General features: G+C 48.2%; 1 protein-coding gene and 1 long non-coding RNA gene across 2 annotated transcripts in view; one reads left to right on the top strand and one right to left on the bottom strand.

Moving 5' to 3' along the window:
* Window positions 1-15,330, top strand: part of FRMPD3 (FERM and PDZ domain containing 3) — a 59,035-nt gene that overhangs the window by 39,606 nt on the left and 4,099 nt on the right. The window contains exons 12-13 of the mRNA XM_026478750.3: window positions 3,075-3,219; window positions 13,202-14,023. Of these exons, the coding sequence (XP_026334535.2) occupies window positions 3,075-3,219; window positions 13,202-14,023 (967 nt within the window). The remainder of the gene's footprint in view (window positions 1-3,074; window positions 3,220-13,201; window positions 14,024-15,330) is intronic.
* LOC123002246 (uncharacterized) overlaps window positions 1-15,330 on the bottom strand; it is a 43,040-nt gene that overhangs the window by 11,382 nt on the left and 16,328 nt on the right. The window contains exons 2-4 of the long non-coding RNA XR_006411965.3: window positions 14,236-14,339; window positions 13,110-13,242; window positions 6,391-6,542 (exon numbers count right to left, since the gene is read on the bottom strand). This is a non-coding gene — a long non-coding RNA (uncharacterized LOC123002246). The remainder of the gene's footprint in view (window positions 1-6,390; window positions 6,543-13,109; window positions 13,243-14,235; window positions 14,340-15,330) is intronic.

Below are 15,330 nucleotides of genomic sequence, written 5' to 3' on the forward strand. Positions count from 1 at the left end.
GTTTCTGTCTTATTTCCTGTCAAATTATCAGCTCCATGAGGGCAGGACCTGTGTTAGCCCTGTTCTGCGATGAATGGCTATTATCTGTCAGTGGTCCGTGCTGTCCACGAGCTATCCCACCAGCATGTAGCATTTTGTTGGGTGGGCAGAGTGGGCCACGGGGGCATTTCAGCCAGAGAGAACAGCATGAGTTAAAATATGAAGTGGTCAAAGAACGTGGCATCTCTGGAAATGCTATGTCATTGCTAGAGCACAAGGAGGGGGGCAGGGATGGGAGGAGGGCACAGGCAAGCTAGTGGGAGCTATGCTTGGAGCTGTAGGTCGAGTCCAGGTCCTAAAGGGTTCATGTGACATGAGAAGGCAGTAGATTTAAGGTGATGAGATTCTGGACATTTTAAGTGAGAGTCGTGCTTTAGAACCTCAAGCAGCAATATGGAGGTGAAGTGAAGTGAAGTAAGTTGAGACTGGAGGCAGGAAGGCCGATCAGGAGGCTACTGGGAGTCCTGAGGTCAGTGTGTCCCCACCTTTTCCATGCTGTGAAAAATGTCACAATTTGGCCCACTAGAATAAACAGATGAGGCAGCTTGGGGCCAAAGGCAACAGGACTCAGAGGCCGAGGGGCTCGGGATCTCAACCCGCTTGTCACCATTCACACATACCTTGAGAAGTTTTGGTATTGGAGGGAGACAATGAGGGCCTGAAGTAAAGCAGTGGCAGCAGGAGCAGCCATGATGTCGGCAAATGCTCTTGAGGCAAGCCTAGTGAGTCTTGGGTCCTCCTAGTAATGGTGGTAGCAGCTGTCCACACCCAAACCTCCGTGTATCCTTCTGCGGTTAATGGCAGGGGCCAAGGCCCTCTCCCCCTCCTCCAGCCCATTCCCCTTCTGTCTCTCCTCTGTTGTACACGAGGTTGACCATTCCGTTGTGACTAAGAAGAGGTACAAACACCCCCTCTGCCACTTCTGAATAATGACCCAAAGGGTGTGTTAACTAACTGGAGTTCAAATAAAAACTTCAAAAAAATGACCCAAAAGTAATATCTCATCCCTGGTCCCCTTCTCACTTGAGAAAGGAGCCAGTTGCTCTTTGGGGTACAGATGGTCCCTTTTCTTCCGATGGTACTGAGTGAGCTCCACAGGAAGATCATCAACTCATTGCCTGGGGGGGGGGGGGAGTGCAGGCGCCTTGCTGCGGCGTGCAGTGTCATCGGATTAGAATAACCACACAATGCAAGATAGGATTTGATCCGGCACAAGACAGGATGGCGATTCCTGGGAGGCCGCACTAGAAGAGCAAGCCAAAGAGAAAGATGGAGATGGTCAGGGACTACAGAATCAGAGCCCGGTGTCACCTCATGGAAACAGAAGCGAAGAGAAGAATTTCCAAAGGAGAAGGGGGGATCGGTGTTGGCAAATGAAACAAGCTGACAGGTGTGAAAATGTATATGAACAATCGTGTTGAGCTGGAAAGAAGCTTCCCTCCTAGATCAAACCAGACTTGACCCACACGCGCTTCTGTGAATACGGTTTTCTTAGAACCCCGTTACACCCACTGTTGAGCTCAGGGATTAGCCATGGCTGCTTTCACGCGACAATGGCAGAGTTACTGCAGCAGAATGTGTGGCCCACAAGGCCTAAAGTATTGGCCAACCACTGGTCTGGATGAACTACAAAATAGTCAACCCGAGCTATGTGTCAGGATGCTGGGAGATCGATAGCAAGGGGACTTGTGCAACTTTATTTAAAAGGTGAGCTTGTTTGGATTCAGAATTCTCCCCCAGGTGATGATCCAGGCCAGGAAGGCTAGTCTAGTTGGTGACCAAGTTCAACCAAGTCTTCCACGATGTTCCTTGTACTGCCCCTACCCTCTTGGATGCCCTCATCACCTCTCATCTGGACTACAGCAGGAGCTACCCCACTGGTCAGGGAAGGGATTCATTCCATCCGAATTCTTTTAGCTCTTAAAACCTGGTCTGGGAACCCCCAAAAGTCAGGGTGAGTCATGGCCCCATGGCTCCCTCTTCAGCCAGTCTCCATGGGTCTTTATCTGGAGGCCACTGCCCTGCCCCAGGGGGAATGCTCCCATGGCTGACTTCAATCTGACCCAAACTTCTTGTCAAGCCACATTTTGTCAAAATCATGATACAGATATTGGGAAGGTTTCTTGAAAAGGTATTGATTTGGGGGCGGGGTTCTATCTTTTTTCGGTATAACTGTGCCAAGTCACTGAAACAGTCAACCAGCTAACCCCAGGATTAATTTGACTGATTTAGGGTCAAGAACAAAAGTCAACAGAGTATGCTAGCATTTCCTAAAGTAGGTTAAAAAAAAAACTGCAACCCTACTACCATGAGATTTTCTATAAAAATAGATGGTTTGGGTCAAATAATTTGGAAACGTTGGAATCCTAAAGCCCCCCCACCCCCAGTTAACATTTCACAGCGCACAATCATACGTGAAAGCGTTTGAGAAGTACAAGGCTCTGCATACCTTTGTCTGACCCAGTGTATTGGACCAAGGAACTGTTTCAGGGGGCACCAACTAACATCTTGAGGACACTTTAGGAAAGAGGGGGGAGCATGGAGATCTGAGCAGGGCTGCAGGCCAGAAAGACTGGGCCCAGAAGGCACAGTGAAGACTTTGTTGCATGGAGGGTCCATGTTCCGGGAGCTATTCTGGGTACTGGGCGGGGATGTTCCCCAGTCCAGCCAGGACTCCCACGTTCACTCCACCTCTCCCAGCTGGCCCACACATCTGCCAGGCCCCGACAAACACAAATAGAGCCATGCAGCAGTCACACAATGTTATATAATATTAATCTTTTTTTTTTCAGTTAAGGTGGTTCATTAAATGTGTAATTAAAGGTTGATTTAATTTTGATACCTGGGTATGAGTTCACTATAAATAAACTCTCAAATCAGAAAATGATCTGTCAGTCCACGCGCCTCGGTTTTTGGTTCAGAAAGTATGATCCCCGTACCTCCGAAGGGCATCTTTTCTTCACGGTCGGCCTCCTGGACACACATCTGCTCCCCTCCTTCCCACATCCTCACGGTTCTTCTTGTCTCTCCCCCAGCCTCTGGTGCTGTTGATGGAGTGGCCCGAAGCCACCAATTTTGCCTGCCTGATTGCGGGCTACTGCCGTCTCCTGCTGGACTCCAGGAAGATGGTCTTCTCCAGGCCTGCCAGCCAGCCTCTTCCGCCTCCAATGATCAAGGCAGGTAGGGCTCAGCCTCAGTTTTCAGTATGCCGGAGGCCCTTTGGACCCTGGAGACGGGGTGGGGGGGAGCTCTGCTGCCTTAGTGCTTACCCCATTCCCCCAGCACCCTGGTTTCCCAGGAGCCAGCGCTATACCGCTGTGTCCTACCTGGCACAAGCCAGTGGGATAGAGAGCTGGCCTTCAGATGGGCCTGTCCCACGAAGGATGCTCATTGACGACACATCGCGATCGAGTCAGTGAATGAAAGTAAGATAAAAATAGCAAATAAGCAGTAAGTAGAACCAGTTAGAGCATTGCATTAGATCGAAGGCACAGCCTTAGAGGTACAGTGATCTAGGAGTAACGCGTGGGTGTTCTGGCTTTGTGGAAGGTGGAGCTTGAAAGTGAAGATAAAATCGTTGTCTTGTTCATCTTAACGGGATTGACAGAGCTGCCTGAAGTTAAGAGGCCGTGGAAGGCTGGGGTAGGCAAGATTGTGCAGGCGCAGAGTATAGTCCCGAAGGAAGCTTAGAAATACGATGGGATGACCAGTAAGCAAAGGTCAAGTGCAGCCCCCAACACGAGGCTTCCCAGTTAGGCTACTCCGCCCCTGTTAGGTGACACCGCTTGGAGCTGTCCCGGTGCCGGCACAAGCAGGGGCCTTGGGAAAGATCAGCCCAGTCCGGATCCGGCTGCCCCCGAACCAAAGCAGGAGACCCGAGGGCAGGTGCTTCACATATTAGACCTAAGGCTCACGTACACGCAGGAAGTGCTCGCCCCAGCCCAGCACCCACACGTCATGGTGGAAGCTGAGAATTCCCACCCCCGGTCACCCTCCTCGCCTGCCGAAGCCTCTCCCTCCACTTGCCTGGCAGCTCAACCATTTCTTCTCTCTTGAAGGCTGCAGTGTGATCACATCTGATGTAGATGGAGGAGTTTGGGGAGTTGAAGCACACTCCCACTGGCTGCCCCAGCTCCCGGAGAGCTGTGTAACCCCACACACCCTGTCACCTCATGGTCTCTTCATCACAAACATCATGACAAGCCCATGTGTACATCTCCTAACATTGTCCACAGGACAGAGAAGGCAGGCCACCAAACACAGACTGGGGAAAGGACAGGTGGCCCAAAGGACAGGTGGCCCCGAGGCATAGACAGAAGCTCCACATAGAGAAGCAAAGGAACTGACTAGAAATAGGAAGAGGGGCGCCTGGGTAGCGCAGTCATTAAGCGTCTGCCTTCGGCTCAGGGCGTGATCCCAGCGTTCCGGGATCGAGTCCCACATCGGGCTCCTCGGCTGGGAGCCTGCTTCTTCCTCTCCCACTCCCCTGCTGTGTTCCCTCTCTCACTGGCTGTCTCTCATAAATAAATAAAAAAATCTTTAAAAAAAAAAAAAAGAAATAGGAAGAAACCAGGAGGCCGAGTTGCCACACATCCCCAGGTGAATAGCTCTGGAGCAGATGGTCATAGGTGTTACCAAGCCTGCAGATGACCAAGTGACGGCCAAGCCCATGTTAGCATTGTCATTGTCCCCTGTGGTCCTCTCTGTCATCCCAGTTAAGTCAATGATGCCTTTTACTGAGCAAGATGGGGAGAGAGAAAGGGAGAAGGAAAGGCAGAAGAAGGAGCCTGGAGCCCACCTGAGAACCAGATGTGGAAGTGAGGGCTCTTTGGGGGGATCCACTTTCGGAAGGCCCCAGAGAGAGCTCTGTAGTCCCACCTGCCTTCCAGAGGGTTCTGTCATCCCATCAGCACCCTGGTCAGTGCTGCCCTTAAGTGTACATCTCTCTGTGGGGAGAGTGGCACCAAGTAAGGGCACAGGCGTCCTGTCTCCCTTTGGTCTCACTGAACACACCCAGGGCTGCATCCCTTTTGCTTCTCCAGAAGCAAATCAGATTCATGGGATTCTCTTGAAGGTGTTGCAGCCTGGAAAGAAGGCTTCTATAAGTGCCAGGCAGGGCTTCAGAGCCCCTCCCTGATTCCTGAGCATCCCCGTTGGGGCCTGCAGAGTGACGGTAGCTCGGCTGCCTCTAGCACAGGACCTGTCTCAGTGCGGGGACTAGAGAGACCACCGTTGTGTTCCCCTTGTTTGTTCTGCTTCGCCTCCCCAGGGGTGTGGGTCCATGCCTGGGCCCGGTGTTTGGCCTTTTGAACTGTTAGCTGCTGGCTCGATAGCAACCATTGAGTGCTCTTGGTGGGTGGGGCACGGTAAGCGTTATAGCCCTGCCAGCTGGGGGCTGGCGTGCATATCTGACCTCATGGCCCCAGGAAACGGACAGGGGGGCACAAGCAGCACACTGGGGAGCCCTCCACCCAGGTCACAGCACAGGGCCATCAGTTCCTGGTACAAAGCTGAGATACATTTCCTCCATGCCCCCCCCCAACTTTCCTCCCAGAAAAGAAGCCCCAATGCCCAGTTGTTGTTTAGCAAATATCTCTAGGGAACAGGCATCCTGCCAGTGTCCTCTGGGTTTTTCCCTCAGGGCCGAAGCTTCAGCCCTCTTAAGGGCCTAATCTCTCTGTCTGGCTCTATATTCTTGTCCCACAGCAGCTGCCAGCTAGCCCAACTCAGTGCTCAGCTGGCCCAGCCTGAAGGAGGCTGTGAAACCAGCAACTAGGAAAGAAAGCATCACCTCTCACTGGGGGGCCCAGAACAAAAGGAAACTGGGGACATAGAGGGGAAGGGTTTTATCAGTAGTTTCCCCAAAGTAGGTATTTCTCTTATTCACTCCACAACTATTCCTTCCTTCCTTCCTTCCTTCCTTCCTTCCTTCCTTCCTTCCTTCCGAGAGGCGTGCACCTGTGTGTGCATGCGCTAGGGTGGGGAAGGAGCAGAGGGAGAGGGGGAGAGAGAATCTGAAGCAGGCTCCACCCCCAGTGTGGAGCCCAGTGCGGGGCTCGATCTCGCCCCTGAGATCATGACCTGAGCTGAGATCAAGAGTCGGACACTGAACCGACTGAGCCGCCAAGGGGCCGCGCAACAACTATTTCTCAAGCTCACAGTATGTGCCAGGTCCTTACCCTCGCCGAGCTTACAGCTAGTGGGGGGACACAGGCAGATGACTGAATGGACAATGTCAGTACAGTAAGCGCCTTTGAACTTACATAAACGAAATTCAACTGCCACAACCAAAAAACACCTGGGCTTAAGGACACAGCTTAGAGAACGTGTTCAACAAATGCCAATTCTTACCTGTACCGGGCTGTTGGGAGATCTGGAGGCAGCTGCCATCTCTCTCCAGTATCGTGGGGAAAATCCAGGAAAAGGAGGCTTTGAGGGCCCCAGTGGGGGCTGCAGTCAGAAGAACTCACTGATTTTCTCCCATGGTTAGGAAACAGCTTGGTCTGGTAAATTGAATATTCTGGTTAATGGCTACTGTATATCCCATGCATGGCTCACCCGTTTTCATGTAGTTAAAACCCAGCAACACACAAGAGAACTAAAGCTTGACTGAATATACTAAGTGCTTTTTTGATGATTCAGAAAGAACTTGAGGACCTCTAAAGGCCTCTAGGTTGTCCCTTTGACCAGTATTGATCATCAGACTGTGAAATACAGCAAAGCCAACTAATAGAAAGCTGGTTGACTCCATATTACACTGACTTGTGTGTGTGTGTGTGTGTGTGTGTGTGTGTGTGTGTGTGTATACACACTGCATGTATTTTTGAACATAACTCTAGTTGGATCACCATCCTGTTCTTTGCAAGCATTTCTGTAAAAGTCAGTCTTCTGAGTGGCTGAGTACAGAGAGCTAGACTAGGACATCCCCCTTGGGGAAAGCTGATGAGCAATTTACAGCAAATTTGCAATCTGAGAGGCACACTGTTCCAGCCATCAGCCGAGCGCACCTGGCTCTCCTTGCATTTCTAACCTTATGTGTGGAGGAGATCTGGGCTTTTCCAGACACATTTTCTCCTCTGCACAGCACTGTACTGCTCCTCGGATCTGGAAATCACAGTACCAAGTGGTGGGCTATGCATCACCCGGCCTTGTCAGCCTGCTGTTGGGAAATGTTCCCACCTTGCGGGGAGGGGAGCCATCCTTAGACCTCGTCTGAGAGGGGTCACCACCTGCTTATTGGCCATGCCCCTGGGAGCCACCTCTGACCGCAGCTTAGCACCAGGCTGGCTGTGATGACTGTGCAGCTGTCTCGAAGGTAGTTAGCACCTGGTGCACAGCCCTGACCTGTGGACCATGCCTGAGGATAGAAACCTCCGGAACTGAGAGTCTGTGCTCCTGACTTAGCACTGCCCTAGAGCACTTCTTCACTGAGGCTCAGAAGGTCGTAATGTATTATTCCCCCAGCTGATCCAGAGCACCCTGGATACAGCCACTAAGGCCTGAATTGAACCCACTCGACATAATGACGTTGACTCTATATTGAAAGGGGCAGCAGGCTCTATGGAAGACAGCAAGGGCTTGGAATCTGGAGGTGGAGACCATGTCTTAGCCACGTGACCATGAACAAATTCCATAAATGGGGCCCCGGTTGCTTCATCTGTAAACTGACGATAACAGTACCTACGTCAGGAGAGATTTGACAGGATTATGTGAGATAAACCCCATAAAGTTCTTTCAAGAGCAGAGCACATTTTTGGCTCTTTTTATAATGATTGAGAGTTTGCTTGGTGCCCAGGGCTGTGCTTTTTTTCTTAAATAAACAGCTTTTCTTTTAAAGGTTTTATTTATTTATTTATTTATTTAGAGGAGGGAGCACGAGTAGGGGAGGTGCAGAGGGACAGGGAGAGAGAGAGTCCTGACGCAGGACTCAATCCTACCACCCCGAGATCATGACCTAAGCCAAAACCAAGAGTCGGATGCTTAATCAACTGAGCTGCCCAGGCGCCCCTTAAAGAAACGGCCTTATTGAGACATAATTTCCAAGCTAGAAAATGTACCCATTTAAAGTTCACAACTCACATTTTAAAAAAGATTGTAGTTATTTATTTGACAGAGAGAGAGATGAGAGAGAGAGCACAAGCAGGGGGAGCGGCAGGCAGAGGGAGAAGGAGAAGCAGACTCCACATCACGCAAGGAGCCCGATGTGGGGTTCGATCCCAGGACCCTGCGATCATGACCTGAGCTGAAGACTGATGCTTAATTGACTGAGCCACCCCAGGCACCCCAACAACTCAGCATTTTTTAGTATATTTAATATATTTACAGAACTGTGCAATCATTGTCACAATTTAATTTTAGAACCTTTTTCCCCCTCCTAAAACAAACTGTACCTATTAGCACTCATTCCCTAGTTCCCTCCAGGTGACCACCCCTCCTTAAGCAACCATGCATGAGGGGCTTTCTGGGTCTACAGCTTTGCCTATCCTGGACATTTTGGATAAATGGAACCATACAATATACAGTCTTTTTATGGCTTGCTTTTTTTTCATTTAGCATAATGTTTTCAAGGGTCCCCCACATATATATCACTACTTCATTTCTTTTTACGGCCCAATAATATTTCATTGCACAGACAGACCACCTTCCATTCACCCATTCATCAGTTGTTGGACAGTTGCATTGTTTCTACCTTGTGGCTATTATGAATGTTATAAACTTTTATGTACAAGTGTTTGTGGGGGCATAGGTTTTCGTTTCTCTTTGGTTATACAACTGGAGCGGAACTGCTGGTCAAATGGTAACTCTATGTTTAACTTTGAGAAACTGCCAACCCGTTTCCCCAAAGGACTGTACTGTTTTACATTACCATCAGCAATGTCAGAGGATTCAATTTCACCGTATCCTCACCAATACTTGTTATTGTCCATCTTTTTTTTTTTGAACATCCATTTAGTGGATGTGAACTTTTATCTCATGGTTTTGATTTGCATTATCATAGCTGATGGTGTTGAACATCTTTGTATGTGCTTATTGGCCATTCGTATATCTTTCATGAACTGTCTATTCAGATCCTTTGCCCATTTTTAAATTGGGCTCTTTTGACCATAAACATGAGGGTTTATTTTCTGTACTCTCAATTCTGTTCCATTGAGCCATGCGTTTATTCTTAGTTCAGTACCACACCATCTTGATTACCATTGCTTTGTATTAAGTTTTGAAATCAGGAACTGTGGGTCCTCCTACTTTGTTCTTTTTTAAGATTGTTTTGGTTAATCTGTGTCCTTTGTGATTCCATATGGGTTTTTGAATTACCTTGTCAATTACTACAAAGTCAGTTGGGATTCTGATAGGGACTTTGTTGAATCTGTAGATGGATTTGGGAAGTACTACCAAGTTGGATTGGAAGACGCACAAGATTGGGTCTTCCAATCTATGAATATAGAATGTCTTTTCATTTATTTAAGTCTTCTTTAATTTCTTTCACAAATGTTTGTAGTTTTCATTGTCAAGTCTTGCTCTTCTTTTGTTGAATTTATACCTAAGTATTTTATTCCTTTTGGTGCTATTGTAAATAGAATGTTTCCTAATTTCATTAGTGGATTGTTCGTTGATACTGTATAATAATACAATTAATTTTTGTATTGTCCTTTACCGTGTGACCTTGCTGAGCTTATTAGCTCTAATAATTTGTGGATTCCTTGGGATTTTTTTCTATTCAAGATCATGTCATCTGCACATAGAGACAGTTTTACTTTTCCTTTTCAATATGGATGCCTAATATTTCATTTTATTGTCTAATTGTCCCAGCTAGACCTTCTAGTACAGTGTTGAATAGATGTGTTAAGAAAAGAAATCCTGGGCTTTGTCGTGATGTTAGGTGGAAAGCTTTCAGTCTTCCGCCATCAGGTATGTTTGCTGCGGGTTTTTCATAGATAATCTTTATCTGTTCAGGAAGTTTCCTTTTATTTCTAGCTTTTTCAGTTTTATCATGAAAGGGTGGTGGCTTTTGCCAAATTATTTTTCCGAGTCTATTGAGATGATCATGTGTTTTTTGTCCACTATTCTATTAACATAGTGTATTACATTAATTGATTTTTGGGTGTAATACCAACCTTGCATTCCTGTAATAATGCATTTGGTCATGGTATATCATGCTTTATATATGTTGCTGGATTCAGATTGTTAGTATTTTGTGAGGAACTTTGTATCTATATTTATAAGAACTACTGTTCTGTAGTTTTCTTGTGATGTTTTGTCTAGTTTTGGAACCAGGGTAATATTGACCTTACAGAATGAGTTGTGAAGTGTTCCCTCCTCTTCTGTTTTTTGGAAAAGTTTGTGAAGAATTTGTTTAAGTGCTTTGAGCATTTGGCACAATTCACCAGTGGAAGCCATTTGAGACTAAGTTTTATTTTTAGTGGGGGCAGGGATGGGTACTTTTAATTACTAATTCAATTTCTTTTCTTGCTATCGGCCTATTCAGGTTTTCTATCTTCTCGAGTCAGTTTTGATCATATATTTCTAGATATTTGTCCATTTCATCAAGGTTATCTAGTGTTTTTTGGCATAAGCTTATTTATAATAATCCCTTATAATCAAGTCCATATCTGCAGAGTCAGTAGTAATGGTCCTTCTTTCATTCCTGATTTTAGTAATTAGAATCATCTTTTTTTTTTTTTTTTTTTTTTTTTGCTTGGTCTCTACAGCTAAATGTTTGTCAATGTTATTGATATTTTCAAAGAACCAACTTTTGGGGCACCTGGGTGGCTCAGTCAGTTAAGTGTCTGACTCTTGATTTGAGCTCAGGTCGTGATCTCAGGGTCGTGAGATTGAGCCCCGCATCAGGCTCCACGCAGTTTTCTGTCTCTCCCTCTGCCCCTCCTCCCACTCACATGCTTGCATGCTCTTTCTCTCTCTCTCTCAAAACAACAACACCACCACCAACAACAAAGAACCAACTTTTAGTTTCATTGATTTTCTATTATTTTTCTGTCCTCCCTACTTTACTATTTCTTTTCTTCTGCTTACTTTGGGTTTAGTTTTCTCCTCTTTTTCAACTCTCTTAAGGTAGAAGGTTAGGTTACTGATGTGAACTCTCTTCCTTCTTAATATATGTGTTTACAGAGATAAATTTGTCTCTAAACACTAATTTAACTAGATCCCATAAGTTTGGATATGTTGTATCTTCATTTTCATTCATCTCAAAATATTTTCCAATTTCCCTTGTGATTTCTTCTTTGAAGCATTGGTTATTTAGGGATGTTTGATTTAATTTCCACATACTTGTGAGTTGCCCAAATTTCTTTCTGTTATTGATTTCTAATTTCATTGTGCTCAAAAAACCCCACATGCTTTGTATGATTTCATTTCTTTTAAATTTATTGAGGCTCATTTTATGACCTACTATACGGTCTATCTCAGAGAACGTTCCAGATGCCCTTGAGAAGAATGTATATTTTACTGTTGGTAGGTAGCATGTTCTAAAGATTTTGTGACTACTTAATGTCTACTTAGTTTATAGTTGTTCAGGTCCTTTATCTCCTTGTTGATCTTCTGTTTAGTTGTTCTAGCCATTACTGAAAGTGGTGTATTGAAGTGTTCAAGTATTGCCATTGAATTGTGTTTCTCCTTTCGATTCAGTCAGTTTCTGCTTCCTGTATTTTGGGGTTCTGTTGTGAAGTGCCAGCACCATGCTTTTGTGATGGTTGGAAGCTCTAGTGAAAAGTAACACTGACACACTGACCCCGTCAAACTGGAAATCAAGGCATTTTGAAGTTTTGTTTTCTAGCATCTTGACTGCCACGAGGAACAATAGGGTACTGGTTAAAAACATGGGCTTTGTAGTCCCTCAGACCTGGGCTCAAGTCCAGGCTGCCATTTATGACTCATGTGACCTTAGATAAGTCACATAACCAGGGGCGCCTGGGTGGCACAGCGGTTAAGCGTCTGCCTTCGGCTCAGGGTGTGATCCCGGCGTTCTGGGATTGAGCCCCACATCAGGCTCTTCCGCTATGAGCCTGCTTCTTCCTCTCCCACTCTCCCTGCTTGTGTTCCCTCTCTCGCTGGCTGTCTCTATCTCTGTCAAATAAATAAATAAAATCTTTAAAAAAAAAAAGAAAAAAAAAGTCACATAACCAAATGGATCAGTTTCTTCCTCTGCAGAATGGGGATAGTGACAGCACCTACCTCATTGGTTTGTTGTGAGGATTAAATGGGAGCGTGTGTGATGACCTTAGCCTATGTTAGTGCTTGCTTGCCATCTATCACTCTGTCTGCTGCTACCAAAATGAGCTGGCCTTGTCTGAGTATATTCTCCCAGATGACATGGGGAAGGGCCCCCAAAACAGTCTACGAGAGGGAAGCCATTTAGAGAGAATGCATTTCATTTGCTATGGATAATTCTCAGATGTACACATGTACAATCATTAAAAAAGCTGTTGACTAGAACATTGTGTAGCAGGCAGGCTGGCCCTGCATGAATACAGAGAAATAACGAGGTGTGAGGAATTGGAAGAGTGCTCCCCCCACCCTCCTCCCACATCCGCATATCCCAGCCTATGTCCCATGTACTTTATACATTCAGATGCCCAGAATATTACTAGTAGTGCTTTTATTCTTCTAGGGGTCCTTCCATGACAGTCCTCTTTGAAATGTGAAATTTCAGGCACTGTATGTGGCCTGTTCTGCATTTTCCCACTAAGGCATGGTAACTGGTCAGATCCATCTCCCCTGCTAGAAGAGATCCAACGGAACCCAGGAGTAACAGAGCACTGGGGGTTGGAAAGGCTCTGAGAAAGGCGGGGACAGGGGGGCAGGGCCAGTTCCAAGGGGTACATAAAGCAAATTTCACTTCTTTTTTTTTTTAAAGTACGTGGACAGCTGACTTTCAGACCAGACATACCCGGGTGACAGCCCAGCTGTACCCAGGTGCCAAGGTGCTCAGCCCCTCCCCCATCACCCCATGCCTTTTCCCATGGGGCTGTTCTCCTCACTCTACTTTGAGGGTTGGTGGCAACGCGACTGCCCCTTCCCCTAACCTCTAGCGGCCAGGTAATGCTCTCTGTCAGTACCTGCCATCCAGTGGCGCACCAGAAACGCCAAGGGAGCTCAGCCACGGTCCTCGGCACCAGGGCTCATCTGTTGATTCTCTTTCTGGGTTTAGATTACATGCACAGCGCCCACCGCCCTGTCCCTGGGGGCCACCTGGGGAAAAAGGAGAGTAGTTATGTGGGCAGCATGGGCACCAGCCCCAGGAAGTCAAGCCGCTGCACGCCCCCGCCCGCCGACTCTGAGCTTGTCAGCTTTTGCTACCTCCACATGCGGGAACAAAGGAAGGAGCAGGAAAGCCGGACAGATGTCAACGAGAACTTAATCTTCTTTGAGGAGACCAGGCCCCGGACCAAGTCTGACCCCACGTCCAAAAGCTCTGGCCAGGGTTACGACGTGATCCCCGATGACTTTGACGCAGCCAGCCTCGACCATGAGCCTTGCGCCAGCAGGGCCCGGTCCTACACCTTGGACAATTCCCTTGGGGCCGAAGCCCTGAATTTCTACTGTGACTCTTGCAAAGCCAAACTCCAGGAGCAGCTGGGCCCTCGCAAAGGTGGGAGGCCTGGCTCCTCTCGTGACAATATGGTAGACTTGATGTCCCTCCCACCCCCTGGGAGTGAGGAGGAGGAGGAGGAGGAAGATGAGAGCACTTCGCTGTTGCCTGCCATCGCTGCCCCCCCTCCCGGTTTCCGAGACAACAGTTCCGATGAGGATGACCCCAAGCGCCGGGCGGTCCAGAGCCAGGAACAAGGACGCCACCTGCGTGGGCTCCTGTATGATGAGATCCCAGTGACACTGATCGACAGCGTGCAGACCCGGACAGTCCGAGACCATGCCCAGGAGCTAGATGATGCCCTGGTGTCCACTCTGCAGGCTCTGGAAGCCCTGGCAGCCTCAGAGGATGGACCACACCCCCCACCCCCACAGACAGCAGGTAACAGCCCGTTCCTCCTCCCTCTTGCCTCCCCTTCCTTCTCCTGGCCAGGCAGGGCCAGCGGGTGATATTGCTTCTTCCCGACAGAAGTCAAAGTCACCGTGGTGTGCCAGGGCAGTGGATGGCCAGAGGTAGTTCACATAGGGTCAGGGGATCAACGACGCTGTGTCAGGGACCGGCTGCTCAGCTCGAGCTAGAGCTCTGGCTCTCACCATTCCATCTCTGGAAATGTCTTGCAGGTGGACCCCAGGGATTGGGGCCATGACAGCTACGGAGCCAGGCCAGGATGGAGGATCAGAGCAAAACTGTGAGAGATCTAGAAGACAGGCAAAGAACACCCAGCATTCACATGACTGGAAGAAAAAACAAAACGACCAACTAACCACTTAGTGACCTGGGATCAGGGGAGCCAGGAGCCGTCACTGCTGAGGGCTGAGGGCTGAGGTCCTTACCTTGCCCAAGAGCAGGGGCTCCCAGTCAGATGCACTCAAGTCCTGGCTTCGTCACTCCCTTTCAGTGTGGCCTTCGGCGAGGCACTTAACCCTCTCCGAGCCTCACTTTTGTCATTTCCAGTGGGTCTGATAACAATAGTCCTATCACGGAGGCTTGCTGTGAGCACGAAATGAGATCATTCGTGCAAAGCGGGGCCTAGCGCCTAGTCAGGAGTAAAGCTAATAGTATCGATCGTAAGTAGTAGCTCTTCGTAGTTGTTGTTCTTCGGTGGGAGAGCCATACGACGTGCATGCTGTTCCCCATTACAGACACACGTACACCCGTCGTGTAGCCAAGCACGCGTGTCAGACTGCACCCCTATTCACGATACGTACCTCCATACATACACATCTTTAAAAGAACAGATAAACGCTACGGCAACAGCAAAGGAACAGTGAGGAATAATGCGTATGAGACAGCGTGTGAGGCAGAGGGGACGTGTGGACAGAGAAGAGGAAGAGATTGGGGTCAGAGGCAGCCTGGCTGACCAGGGATCATCCCAGCCCCTCCCTTTTTCTGTATGCCAGGGCATCCTTGGTGGTGGCAGCCGGCAACCCTTTAGCGCCCCCCCCCTGCCCCGGGGGCCAGCATTTCCCTTTGCTTAGAGTCTGGAGCGCCTAGCAGCAGCCTCAGCTGTAGGCAGGCCTGGCCAGAGGAGGAGGGCCAGAGAGAGACGGGCCTCTCTCTGCCAGCCTTCTTCAGGACAATTGACAAACATTTCCTCGCTATTGAATCTAAAAATAGTGATGATTAGCATGTTGTTCTGCATGCGCTTTGCATGTTAATTTGCCATCAAACTGCCCAGTAGATCTCCT

The sequence above is a fragment of the Ursus arctos genome, chromosome X (genome assembly GCF_023065955.2).
Source record: "Ursus arctos isolate Adak ecotype North America chromosome X, UrsArc2.0, whole genome shotgun sequence".
Taxonomy (NCBI): domain Eukaryota; kingdom Metazoa; phylum Chordata; class Mammalia; order Carnivora; family Ursidae; genus Ursus; species Ursus arctos.